The 14,730-nt window shown below is 31.1% G+C and overlaps 2 protein-coding genes across 2 annotated transcripts in view; one reads left to right on the plus strand and one right to left on the minus strand.

The window, feature by feature from the left end:
- Positions 1-2,632: 2,632 nt before the first annotated feature.
- LOC106789389 (flotillin-2) overlaps positions 2,633-14,730 on the minus strand; it is a 44,336-nt gene continuing 32,238 nt past the window's right edge. Inside the window, exons 2-8 of the mRNA XM_014753552.1 lie at positions 8,429-8,725; positions 7,872-8,104; positions 6,794-6,913; positions 6,242-6,456; positions 5,176-5,359; positions 4,674-4,820; positions 2,633-4,607 (exon numbers count right to left, since the gene is read on the minus strand). Coding sequence (XP_014609038.1) covers positions 4,578-4,607; positions 4,674-4,820; positions 5,176-5,359; positions 6,242-6,456; positions 6,794-6,913; positions 7,872-8,104; positions 8,429-8,725 — 1,226 coding nt within the window. The 3' untranslated portion in view covers positions 2,633-4,577. The remainder of the gene's footprint in view (positions 4,608-4,673; positions 4,821-5,175; positions 5,360-6,241; positions 6,457-6,793; positions 6,914-7,871; positions 8,105-8,428; positions 8,726-14,730) is intronic.
- Positions 10,656-13,804, plus strand: LOC106789373 (glucose dehydrogenase [FAD, quinone]). The gene is made up of 4 exons (XM_014753527.1): positions 10,656-10,703; positions 11,393-11,611; positions 11,907-12,077; positions 12,235-13,804. Exons 2-4 carry the CDS (start codon positions 11,416-11,418, stop codon positions 13,728-13,730), a joined length of 1,863 nt encoding a protein of 620 aa, XP_014609013.1. The 5' UTR covers positions 10,656-10,703; positions 11,393-11,415; the 3' UTR covers positions 13,731-13,804.

Raw genomic sequence — 14,730 nt, forward strand, 5'->3', positions numbered from 1 at the left:
TAAATTACATTTTCTTCGAAAATTAAGAAAACGAAATAGATTAAACGCGAGCAATGAATGCTCGTAGATACGTTTTTATCTCTTTCTGTCCTTTGAAAATAGATTTTTTGTTAGTCCTATTGTTTTATCAACTTTGAATATACCTATACTTTAACTACTCGCCTCTTGTGAATTTGTCTATAACCTCGTTATTCCCACCAACTATTAGTTTTGGTATATAATAAAATTCTTTTTATATGCTTTTCCAAAAACGTCTAGTTATTCTGGGTAAGACCTAGGGTTTCCACGATTTAACGCCAACATATATCTATATATTATGATATATCATAAAAAGATTTTATCAAAGATAGAATATTTTAAAGTAATCATCACACAAGTTTCGGATTCTTAGAGTACGATATATAGATTATTTTAGAACAATTATATGGGCCAATGATTATCAAATTTATTTTATTGTATTATGAAAAGTGACTTTTAAAGAATTTTAAAATGTAGGCTATTGTTTGTTAAATTGTTTACGCAACTAAGATCTTTATACTTTCGAAATTTAACATTTACATTAGATATATACGAAAGTATTTATGCTGAAGATGATAAGGAATCATATCGAGTATATGGAGCAAGAGATTATGAAATCTGCCTTGTTATCGTGTATTCAAACGAGAATAAAACTGGATTAAAGAACTTTAAAAAATTGTGCGTCCAAATAATATTAAAACTTTGGTTGTTAGCTTGTTTTTTTGATTGGTCCTTTGACATAAAAGAGAACGTAACAAATAATAAGCAAACGACATAATATATCGTTACTTTTTACTTATTATACAGATCTCTTTTTTTCTGTATATAGCAAAATCCTACACAGTGAATCTCACAGAGGAGAAAGATAAAAAAAAAAAAAACAGACAGATAATCAATCGCTCATTCATCCTACATGTTTTATCTTGATTTATACAGAGATTTATAATCATTGGATGCCTTTATATTATCATTGTCGTCATTATTGGACAACTCATCATTATCATTATCATTATCATTATCATCATCACCATTACCATCATCACCATCACCATCTACAAATAAAAGTGTACGAAAATAAATGAAGCGGAATGTTTAATAATAATAATTAAAATAATAATAGTAATATAATAATATTAATCCTATAAAACAATCTTCTAATAAATTAAAAATATACAATCTTGCTTCGAATTTACATTTGGAGTATAATAAAAATGATTTCATTGTCCAATACAAGCAACTACTAATGTTCTCTTTGTGTTAGTTACAATGATACAAAACAAATCATAATAATGATTGTAATATCGGATAAAACGGATTAATAATAAGATCGTTTTACTAACAACAAGAGTAGTACATCAATATAAAACGATGAAATGAATATCTTAAAACTAATTGCTTAAATACTGCATTAGAAATGCAGATTTGATCACATTAAACGTAAATAATTGGATTAGCTAGTCTCGAACGAGTCCGTATTTAATAATACTACTAATTTGTGTAAAATTGTTATTTTAAAAGATTAAATCTAATGCATTAACTTTGTCATCGCGGAAAAACATACCGTTTAAGTTAACGTTATATTATTTAACCCTTTCGCTGCTATGGACAAATATATGTATATATACATATATGCTCACTAAAAGAATCACTCTTCATATAATACTATAGGCACATATATATATACGTTTGATATAGTCTGCACAGATTTAGATAGAATATATTCAATTGAAAACATATCAATAATTTTAGATATATGAGCTGTTCAAGCCAATTCGATTAACTCTATTTTTTGAAATTTTTCAAATTTTATTATTAAAGCATTTCATTAATACTTAACATTATATGTTTAAAATCAATCTCCTTAATAATTAGACTTAACACCATTATTTATGATCGTTCAATAATAAATGATACGTAAATGTATATTACTTTAATAATTTTCTCTACTTTTTGTTTTCTGGAATTAATCGATTATGTAAATGAGTGGCTCATATATCATATTTCTATGACAGCGCATTACTTATTTTCCATTTTTTTTCTTATCTTTTAATTTGTTTTTATCATATTTTCCATTATGTTTATCTAAAAGAGAAAATTTATGGGTCTGCTGTAGCGAAAGGGTAAAAAAATAACGAGAAAAATAAAGAAATATAAATCGAAAAAATATATAAAATATCAACAAGGAAACTGTTTTGCGATAAAGTTAAAAAATAATAAAAGTAAGACTGATTATGAGTAAAATAAAAATTGCTAAAAATGTTCACAATAGAGTCCACTTACAATTAGTTGGAGCGATCTTGGAAGCGATGATTAAAACTTTGATGGTATTATTTTTAAATGAGAAAGCTATCATCGAATCATTTTAAGCTACCTAAGCTTGAGTATCTCTTTCGACGGAATTGAATTACAATTCTTACCGTCGATCGAGCATACAATCGAACACACTTTTCACAAGATTCGATTTTAATCCTTTATTTAAAATTATTTTTAAAGACACCTCGTGAGTGTGAGTGTGAATGTGTATGTGTGTCTTACGCACGAGACTTATTCTCGCTCGAAGTACCTTTGAAACTATGTGTATATGTATATATGTGTGTATATATACATATATATATTTAAGCAAATTGAGAACTCGTATTTTACTATGCATCGGAACGGCCGCCACTAATTGTTCGCTGAAAAATATTTTATCTTTTCTTTTTTTTTTCTTTGATACATGCTACAATCTTCGAAGAAAGTGTATAATTTGATTATTTTCAACGAATTCACGACCTTTCGTCTTTTTTGGTCGTATATAAGATCGCTTATTAGTTAAGTTCGTCGAGTGCCATTGAAAAGGACACTATTGTTTTATTTTATTTATTTATTTTTTGTTTTTCTTTTTTTTTTTTTTTGTACTGCAGCAAACGCGCACTATTTTTTGTTTTATTTTTTTTTTCTGTTTCTTTTATTTTGGGAAGACTTTTTCATGGCTGACAATCATACGACACCCAACTTCCCTTTCAGAGATGTATTTACATACGATGTATTCGGAGGAGACAAAAATTGAAAGATCTGTTCTTTGGTATTCTTGAGATCTTCTTTTGTGAAAAATATCAGATCTTAATTTCGATCAGTGAATTACTTATTATCTTTCCGTCTTATCTTTTTCTTGTTTAGAGTTGGTATATACATACAGATTAACATACTTTTTCTATTTGGAATAATACATTATCCATTTGAAAAACCGTTTTAGTTCCGATACGTAGAAAATATCAAGAGTATGCAAATGGATCTTATAACGCGATGATTTAGAACAAGAATCTCCTCTTTTGAAAACGGAGAGCCTCAGTTTATATTATCGTACACAGTGTTTCATTTAAAGTCATGTATCTTACGAGATAAGAATCACTTACATGACTGAAATCTAATAATTATTGAGAAATTGAAGTTATTATACTTATATCTTTTTTTTTCTTTCTATTTATTTTTTCTCTCCATTCTTTGTTTATTCTTGTCCGTTAATTAATGTTTTAGAAATATTTATTTTATATTTTGTATCTGCAATTCTTTGTTTTAAATGAATTACTTTGTACGCATGTATATACATACATACATACATACGATTAATTAAAATATATACAAATGTCTAAGAAAAGTTCCGACCTAATCTCATACGCGTTTCTACACTTTCTCTTTCTCCTTTCTCTTTATTTTTGGTTAATTTTATTCATAAGCCATAGATTGAACACAATGATCGAAAATTTCAATCACAATAGACTCGTAAACTTAATGGCGTTACGTTTGATTCCTACGTAATATTAATGGCTAGTCAATTTTAATTACTAAATATCCAAAGGCGAATAAGAATAGATATATTTCATATGCCACGTTTTGGCATGTTTTTTTCTTTTAGTGTTTCGTCGTTGAATCGTCTACAAATTATTAACGACGTTTACAAATTTCGATCGAGCACTTCTGAAAATTTGTCTAAGTCTTAAATTGTTATATACTTACATACGTGCGTATTTTTTTGTATGAAATTGACAAAACAATTCGATTTGTCTTTGTTTGCGAAAGGAAGAAACGCGAGATATACGAGTATGATTGAATGTGTCGGATTCTATGTAATAAGAGGAATGCAAAACGTTTTCAATCCGGAATAATATAAAATGGAACAAAATAAGATAAATAAGAAAAAGAAGAAGAGAACAAAAGTATTTAACTGTGCGTTGGATGCTTACTGTCACTAAAAATCAATTACATTTGTCGATAATAAAATTGATTTTTAATATCAACGAATCTGTATAAAACATAAATTGAAATGTACTTTTCTTTCTCTTTTTATATTTTACTCTTTCTCTTTTTTTCTTTCTTTCTTTCTTTCTCTTTCTATTAGATTTCGTTCCATTTGAACGTGAGGTAGAGTGATTCGGGAAACAGGAAAAAGTGAAATATCGTAGGTAAATAATGAAATTTAGCAGAGAAGTCTGGCAGTATAGATTTTGCTTCAAGGTGAAGAAATTCTAGCGAATTAATTATTCGCCTGGTCAGTGTGATCTTGTTTCATGGACGAAGTCTTACTTTGCCCCTGGTACTTTTCCTAAAACCTAAGGATAAAGAAAGGTAAAATCTGTATACTTTTGCTCGAGTTACACGTGTCACGAACGTTTTACCTTCGATAGATCGACACCTGTCAACGCTTGAACCGCTGGAGGTACTTGACCCACTAAGCGAGCTATTTCACCGCTCGTTGCATCGTTTCCACCTAACAGAACTATTTCTTCCGTTCTTGCTAAAGGTGCAGCAACCTCGGCAGCGATCTACAAATCGGAAAAAGAAACAATTCAAAAAAAAAAAAATAGTTTTAATTGTATATTATGTCAAAAGTTACTTTTTCTTTGAAAAATAAAATTATCATCAGTTAATGAGAAGAGATATCAACAAGAAATATATTTTAAAAATTGCAATCTTTTTCAATCATAAATTACGTTATCGTATAATGAAAATGAGACTAATTTCATGTAAGATTTTAAAAGATCTGTGTGCATCAAATGTTACGTTTAGAAATAACATACAAAAAAATAATGGCAGAACTTTCTACAATAGTTTGCATTATAGAACGGAAGTCGAATTAATGTGCAATGCATTATGCATATAAGATTCGTTTCTCTTTACCTTTGGCAAAGCGTTCAAAGCGATATTCAGTATCGCCGCTTCGCCATATTTCTTGTAGATTGCAGCTTTCATTCGCATACGCTCAGCTTCCGATATTCCAACGGCTTCCAAAGCTTGAGCCTCAGCTTCTCCAATTAATCGAATCCTCTCGGCTTCGGCTTTCGCTGCGCTCACCGTTTGCGTTCTATTTGTTTTAAAAACAATTAAACGTGATATACATATATACATATAAATAGAGAGAGAGAGAGAGAGAGAGAGAGATAAGAAAGTACGAATACGAGAAAGGGTAGTAATGTTAGACATCAAGTATTTGACCTTTACAAATTTTTGTTAGGTTTGATAATGGTAAAAATTATATATTATAACGACTGAATCAATATATCTCTTAAAATAATTGCTGACAGTCGCGTCGTTCTTTTGTTTAATGGACATTCTACGTTACAACCGTCTGCAAAAGCTTTTAGGCGAGTTTCTTTGAGTAAAGTTTACATTAGTTTATTGTGTGTTTTTAAAAAAAAAATACAAAAGGTAAGTTATATAATATTATTCTTAGTTTAAGTATATTAATGGATATTTAAAGAGTGGTGTGAGTATTTTTAAATAAGGAAAATAATGATATAAAACTTAAATTAGGTGACTTAGGAAACTTTAAATAAGGTGATAGCTAATGATATAAAACTAATAATTCAATTAGCAACATCATCATATAAAGATGATCTATTATAAAATACGAAAAAATATGTACTCTCGTATAAAAGAAATAAAAGAACAGCAGCAGAACAGACTAAAGTAGACGTTTCGGCTATCTCAAATATCCAACCGGAATCGAATGATGCAATGTGCATATTTTGCGACAGAAAATTTTCTGAAGATTATAATGGCAAATAAATAATTCAGTGTCTATCATGCCATAATGGCCCCATCATGATTGTAACACATTATTGAAACACAATCAATATTATAAGACTTATTAATAAAAGTATAGATTACTGTGTTTATAATTAAACATAATTTTCGAATTAAAAAGTATACAAATTTACATAAGTTGTTACATTTCGAGACTTACCTTTTTCCTTCAGCCACTCTTCCAATTTTATAATGTTCTGCCTCGGCTGGTAATCGCACAGTACTTTGAAGTTCGTGTTCTTTTCGGCGTACCTCTTGTTCCTCTACTTCGATTTGTTTACGCCTCTCTACGATTTCTATCTGTATCTCTTCGTTTCGTATTCGTTGCCTTATCTTCGCGGCTTGTAATTCGTATGCGAGCTGTGCTTCTGCTTTCTAAAGATATAAACAAAAAGAAGAATCAAATTTATATGTATTAATACATTTTACAAAAATTACTTAAAAAAACATCCCCCATGAATGATCGAACATTAACCAGCAACACGAGAAGCGAGAACACTATTACATACGCTAACGTGCCACTTGATAAACAGTCGAATTTAAGATAATATAAACATGTATATAAAAAAAAATGGCTTCGCGTTAGGCTAAAACACTTTACCACGATAACACCCTAATAATATACTACCAATATATTAAAGCCCTTTAAAATCCGTGAGTATCATAGTGTAAAGTCCCCTTGTTAGAAACAATATCTTATGGTTTCACTTACAGCAGTGTTGACTTCCTGGTCGAAATTAGCTTTTTGCAATTGGAAAAGCCTCGCGTTATCTTCGATCTTTGTGTCGGTGTTGTACTTTATATCCATCGCCGCTTTCTCGCACTCGGCTTCCTGCGAACAAGCGAATTCTACGATTTCTCTTGCTCAAGCATGTTTACCTATTTACAAAATAATGATCCATGGAAACGAATTATTCTTTCGAAAAGTAAAACTTTTTCTTCGATAAAAATAATTTTCGTATTAGATAAAATAAATGATATTGGTGAAGTTTAACAAATATCGTCGAAGAATTATATTAAACGGAGTAAACTTAATTTCTGTTGTTTTTTCATTTTCAAAATTGATTAGTTTCGAAAGAAAAATGAATTGATTCCACTAATTTTGTTCATTTATCTGGCAGCTGGGCAATCCCAGCTTTTGGGACTCCATCGTGATTGAAGAAGTGTGTATCTGTAAGCGCGTGTTGCATTGACCGGAAAAGATTATAATTCAATGGTAACATGTTTGAAGAGTACGTTAAGTGTGGAAGAAGTTCTAGTAGTGTATTCTTCATGATTTTCGCAACATGCAGTCAAGCTTTGTCGTGTAAAAGAATGACTTTCTATCGACTTCTGGTAACGGATGGTTTTTTTTTGCATTAATTTGTCACTCAATCGGTTTAACTGATGTTGATAATAAGTTGGTTCAAATTCGAGAGTTACACAACACTTTCCTAATCCCACTAAACGCATAGCATGATCTTATGACCTCTTGGGAGTTGAAGTATAAAGTTTCCTAGGATCTACTCATGATTTTCTTTATTTGGGATATCAAAATAATGAAATCACACATATCGAAAAAACAGTTTATCCCGATTCATTTTTAATCGAATAGAAAACCTCTTTCACGTGTGAAAAATGTAACCTTTGAGGTTTGATTCAAGTTTTACCAGTATCGAAACAACAAAAGGCATACGATTTGATAAGTGGAAATTGCCAGTTTGTGAGTTGACATTTTCTAGTAGCCAACGACAGGAATTAAGTTTAGAATCTAATAAAATCGTTGTTTAACAAAATTAGTTAAAGCTTACGCGTATGCCAGCGTCACGATTGGCCTCAGCGACACCAACATCTGCATCACGTTTAACTGCCGCTGTTTGAGCTTTTCCGAGTGATGCCAAATATTGAACATCATCGTAAACGTCCTTTATCGTGAATGAAAGAATCTCTATGCCCATACGGCCAACATCAGGTGCTGCAACTTCTCTTACAAGTGCAGCAAATTGATCACGATCTTTGTAAACCTCCTCAACTGAAAGCGTGCCTGCAATGAAAAATCTTTCGTCAGTTTTAAAATTGGAAAAGAACAAAAAAAAATGTCGGGAAACAACAAAAAGAAAGGAAAGAAAAAACAAGTGAACAAAGTGGAAGCCTAAAGATACGTCACAGCATTCTCTCCTTGAGCAACCTCTTCAGTCATCTTTTGTATAGTTAGTCAATAAATTCCACGATCCTTGTTCTTTCATTTTGTGGATAAATATGACCTATTTTCACGATATACGTGGCAATGAATTTATTTCTAGCATCATGAAAAAAAGCCACGTAAAATATATAAGAAAATAAATTATTGTTGAATAGAAATTCTTACCTAAAATTGCACGTAAATGGCCTTCAAGAGTGGACAATATCGTTGATTTTATTTCATGGACACTTTTCCCGAGAAATTGTTCACTGGCAGTATGCAAAAGTTCGTCGGCTTTCATGATTTTGCATTGGGCCACTCCAGTGACGGTCAATGGTACACCTTGGGCAGTCTCGACGTTCTCGCAGACTGGATTTAATGTCATCACTTCTAGGGACAATCGTTGGACATCTGTGACGAACCACCAAGTGAAAACGTAGCCGCCGACAATTGTCCTCTTCTTCATCGATCCACAACATCCTCCTGAAATACAAAAATCGTAATGATAATTTATACGTTGTTATAATGACGATGTCATCAATGGGCAATTGAAATTCTCATAATCTTTGCAGTTATAATTTATAATATATTTTCAATCTATAGATATTGGTAGGAAAAATTCTTAAATTAAACATTCACACTTTCATTTTGAATAATACAATGTAAATTGTACAAATTTGTGACTTATTTTTGTTCTTTTTCAAAAACAACTCTTTTAATTTTCACAAGTTTTTACTCTTGTAAGTTTTACTCTAATGAATGGAGATTGCCGGTTTCGATCTTCCGCTATTTTTTGAAGGAGGATCAGTTTCACGGGGTTGATTATCAAACGAAAAACGAGAAAAAACTTCAACTCTTGAACTCGTAATCATCTGTAAGATAAACGGGGGATTTGGAAACCAGCAAACTAGAGGAGAAGCTTGGTTTCTCTAATATCATGGAACCATTAAGGATCAGTGTACTGACTCTTACGTTCATAAACAAATTATTATTATTATTATTAATAATATTGTATTATTAATATTATTATTATTCTTATTTATTGTCGATGAAACAACATCGTAATTAGGAAACTTGGTACTTTAATGCCTCATAAAGTATCTCGCTCCCCTTGCTCTTGTGACAAGCGTAAGTAGGTCGTTTTATAGAGGCCGCACCGTTCTTTACGGTGAGATCACTAGATCGTGACGTCAAGAACACGACTATCCAAACGTTTACTAGCGATCGTTTTTTGCTTACGTGAGATTCAACACGTAACATACTTGATCGAATGAAACTTATAAAAAATTGTTCTTCTTACGAAAATAAATCAAACACTTTTGAATTCCAATGACTTTCGAGTATCGTGACAAGAATAATACTTTCACTAGATATCCTATTATAAATGTTAAATATTTAGTCTAATTAATTAACATATAATTGTTACTGTTTCATTAATACTATAGTCATGATGATGATGATGATGATGATGATGATGATGATATTCTCAGTTATATGAATATGTCTACGTTGAGTAAGAGAAGGATGAATATCTGACACAATGTTTGTTTGTTTGTACAATTTTTAGAGGTTTTATCAATTGTCCAGATATCATATGCCTTTTCTCTCTCAATTTTCTATCTAAAAATCTTAGGTACCATGATCTGTTACATATACAAGCTCATCATACCTCTTATAGCTACATTAACTGTATTAATAGAATATTTCAATCTGTAAATTATTTTCATCGGCACGTAGATTTCTTTAATCAGCCCTATTTCTTCTGTCAAATATTATCTACATTTGTTTGTAAATATCTTTATTATTTTTAATTTATTAATGATGACAATGTGAACATGTTAGAAAATAATTTTCCTATTGATATTTAATAATATTTGAATGTATTAATTGTTACATTAACAATTCGATTAATGTATCTATTAATTTCGAGGATGAGAAGGAAATTATTTCAAAAGAATTCGAAATGGAGAGAGGAGAAAAGGAAAGAAAAAAAAAATGTTACGGAGAAAGGCAGAGAAGGAAGTCGATGACCGTTATGTTAGAGACACGTAGCTTCGAAACCCGTTCGCTTCGAAGGTAACCGTATGACTTCGAATACGATCTCAATGGATCCAGCATGCCAGTAGTCGTGTTCATAGTAAGGTCATGGTCACTCTTGCTAGTCTGCCTTTAGGCTTCATTCGATCTTCTCTTCTAGTAACAACTAGATCCTTTCGTTTATACTTCGATTTTTATTAGAAAATACATATTAACGTGTAAAGAAAAATTATTACGAAATTAAACGCGAATACAAATAATTATTAAGTAATCTTAATTTAATTTAATTTAATTATATATGTGCTTAATATTTTTTCCTGCAATTCACTCAGAAGGTGTGTGTGTGGTGTGTGAGTGGGTGATTTTTGTAGTGAATAAAAAAAAGGGTTATGCGTGAAACCGTGTACAAATTTGTTATTCGGAGGTAAAAGTTTGTAATTTATTGGTTCATCGTTCGGGAATAATGTAAAGTTCGAATATTAATAGATCGAGGCAATCTTGGAATTAGAATCGTATAAGTGACGGCACAGAAACCTAGAAAACGATCGAGAAAATGAACGGGGAAACCTCTAAAGAACATTGTATTGAGGTATTATAAAGGGAAAATAGAGAATTGTGATCTGATAAGGGACAATAACCTCTGCAATGATATTTTACACCAGAACTCTATGTCTTCAAATGGAAAAGAATACATTTTCTAAGAGTTTTCTTTTTTTTTTAAATGAAATTCCAATTTCCACATATTGACAAATTTAATTTATAGATAGTATGAAATAACAGTAGTACAAATTAAAGACTCCAATAAAGTTTTGACTTGCGTGACATTTATGAAACAATCGCAACTTGGCATTGACAATTAATTACTTAACATTTGAAAGTTTTCTGCTCAATTGTTATTCATAATGACATGCGCCATAACGTTTCAAGTCAATCGAATGTCTAACAATGATATCCATAATCAGTATATCGGTTTCAGTTCTACAGGAACAACGGGTATCTCAGGAACATTTTAAAAATATTTTCAATTTATTGTAAAAATTATACATTCATTAAATCTTTTTTTCCTTAGAAAAATCGTATCTCATTTATTAAAACCAACTCTGTATATTACAGAAATAATAAAAATATAAACTATTATGGGAATTGAAAGTGCATTTATTGGAGGCTTGTCCACTACAAGCACTGGACTATCATGGTTTTTTTCAGTTTTAACTGCTGCATTACTTTATTTCCATTACGAAGTTTTAGACAACGAAGCACCGCCTATTGATGTTCCTTTCGAAGAATTGTTAAGATCTTACGATTTTATCGTAGTCGGTGGTGGATCAGCAGGTATCATCAAAATAATTATTAGTTTTATCTTTTTTTATTGAGTGTTATTCGATTTAGAATTATAATTTGACGTATCATATATGTGATCTTTCCTTCTTTGGAAAGAAATTTCCTTTCTTCGTAATATTATAAATAATATTTTATGTTTTTTGAACGAGAGCATAGGTAAAAGTTATTTTTTCTTTATTCTACGCTAAAAAAAAACAACTTCAGATACTTCATTAATTAATTAATGAAGAAACCTAAAATAATGTGAAAATTAGAAATAATTTTCTTTTATGTATATCCGTTTCAGGTGCTGTTGTAGCAAATCGTCTCAGTGAAATCAATAATTGGAACGTGTTACTCTTAGAAGCTGGAGGACAAGAGACAGATATATCGGACGTACCTCTACTTGCTGGCTATCTTCAACTCACTCAACTTGATTGGCAATATAAGACGGAAGCTGAGGGTACTTATTGCTTGGGTAAGTAGTAGTTAACTAGGTCTTCGTATTTCTTTCTTACTGATATAGAACGTAACGTGATCGCATAGAGCTCGTCGAAAGTTTTCATTCGAAGTAGCTAGAAATCTTTCGAGTCTTGCTACATCGAATACCAATGAAAGTATTGCAAACGTTTCAGCAATGGAAAATGAACGTTGCAACTGGCCTCGTGGAAAAGTGATAGGTGGTAGCAGCGTCCTAAACTACATGCTTTATCTTCGTGGGAATAAAAAGGATTATGATATTTGGGAGCAGCAGGGTAATCCTGGTTGGAATTCGAAAGAAGTACTTTATTACTTCAAAAAATCTGAAGACAATCAGAATCCGTATTTGACTCGTACACCGTATCACTCGACCGGTGGTTATTTGACAGTTCAAGAAGCACCTTGGCATACACCATTGGCGGCTGCTTTCGTTCAAGCTGGTCAAGAGATGGGTTATGAAAATCGTGACATAAATGGTGAACATCAAACGGGTTTCATGATCGCACAGGGTACCATAAGACGTGGCAGTCGATGTTCATCAGCTAAAGCTTTTCTTCGTCCAGTGAGGCTTCGTAAAAACTTACACGTTGCATTAAATTCGCACGTGACTAAAATACTGATCGATCCTAATTCGAAGAGAACGTATGGCGTGGAATTTGTCAGAGATGGCAAGGTTTTTCGCATACGCACGAAAAAAGAGGTTATTGTCTCCGGTGGAACAATTAATTCGGCTCAGCTCTTGATGTTGTCAGGTTTGGGACCAAGAAAACACTTGGTCGAACACGGTATTCCTGTTATACAAGACCTAAAGGTAGGTTACAATTTACAAGATCATGTTGGCTTAGGTGGTCTCGCTTTCACGGTGAACAAGGAAATTTCAATGGTTGAGAAGAGACTTCATAATGTGCAAGCTGTTATGAAATATGCACTATTAGGTGATGGTCCTCTGACTGTTCTTGGGGGTGTTGAAGGTTTAGCCTTCATTAACACAAAATACGTCAATGCTACGGAAGATTTTCCAGATATTGAGCTTCATTTCGTATCAGGTTCAATAAATTCTGATGGCGGTAGACAATTACGAAAGATCGATGGCATCAAGAAGAATTTTTACAATGAAGTTTTCAGTCCGATCAATGAGAAGGATGTTTGGAGCGTGCTTCCTATGCTTTTAAGACCTAAAAGTAGAGGCATTATCAAGTTACGCAGTAATAATCCCTTTGATCAACCGATGATTTATGCTAATTATTTTAAAGAACCCGAAGATATGGCAACACTCGTCGAAGGCGTCAAGATTGCTGTAGCACTTAGTAAAACTCGATCCTTTAAAAGATTCGGGAGTGAATTTTATATGAAATCATTTCCAAATTGCAAACATATACCACAGTACACTGATTTACATTGGGAATGTATGATTAGGCATTATACGCATACAGTTTATCATCCTGTTGGTACTTGCAAAATGGGTCCCTACTGGGATCCAGATGCAGTAGTCGATTATCAACTTCGAGTTTATGGTGTAAGTGGTCTTCGTGTTATAGACGCTTCCATCATGCCCAACATTGTCAGCGGTAATACTAATGCTCCGGTGATAATGATCGCTGAGAAAGGTTCTGACATGATTAAACAGAACTGGTTAAAGAAAAAGAATTGAGGCTAAGGCACGTAAACGTGCAAAAATTTATTGTAACATAAAGGAGAGAATAACAATTCTACAAAAAATATGATTTCGAAAACATTTTTTTTAAATAATTACAAATTAAAAATAAGTGATATGTTATATATATTGAATATTTAATAAATTTTAATTATTTATGTAATGATTATTTATATTAGATATCATCATTTAGAATACCAAAACATTGTAATAATATTCGTGTAAAATATTATGAACTTTATATGATATTTTTAATATAGGTATAATAATATAAAGGGTAATTTAAGTATATTATCGTTTTTCTTAAGCACCATTAACATAATATCATTTTCAGATACGTTATTCGATGACATATTTGAATAAAATGAATGATTGTAAACAATATGTTAAAAGATAGGATAATATATAAAAAAAATCATAATATTAAGTATGTAATTTTCAACATTTTGCATCTTTATAGAATTGATTATAAATTGTAAGATTCCAACGACGATTAAACAAAATATTAAAATTAATTAACATTTATTTTTTGTATGTACTTCAAGATATACACTTTTTTTTCATGTATTACGAAGAAAAAGCATCAGGTTGTAAGTATTTGATTTTTAGAGAAAGACCTATTTTTAATTTCATTCGAAAAAGTTGTTTTGATGTTGTGGCAACGAAAACCATACAGTCGTCATAATTGCTGATGCTATCGATATTAGGCTTATAGATAAGCTTCGAGAATTAATTGTTGTATTGATTCGAATCTTCAGGATCACGTGACGATTGAAGGTATGTATTTAATCTTTAAATTGATAAAGTTGAAATTAAAAGAGTTTGTTTATGCATTAACAAAATTTATTTCCTCGACATTTGTAAGAAAATCGATTTTTCAACAACATAAATTATTATTTGTTGTTAAGGCTTAAAAAATAATCATAAAAAACCTATCTTTCATAAACTTAAATTCGATCAACCTCAAATAGAACTTTTTCAATGGACCTGTTAAATG

The sequence above is a fragment of the Polistes canadensis genome, unplaced genomic scaffold, assembly GCF_001313835.1.
Source record: "Polistes canadensis isolate GaletaPanama2010 unplaced genomic scaffold, ASM131383v1 scaffold_6, whole genome shotgun sequence".
In the NCBI taxonomy this organism is placed as follows: Eukaryota; Metazoa; Arthropoda; class Insecta; order Hymenoptera; family Vespidae; genus Polistes; species Polistes canadensis.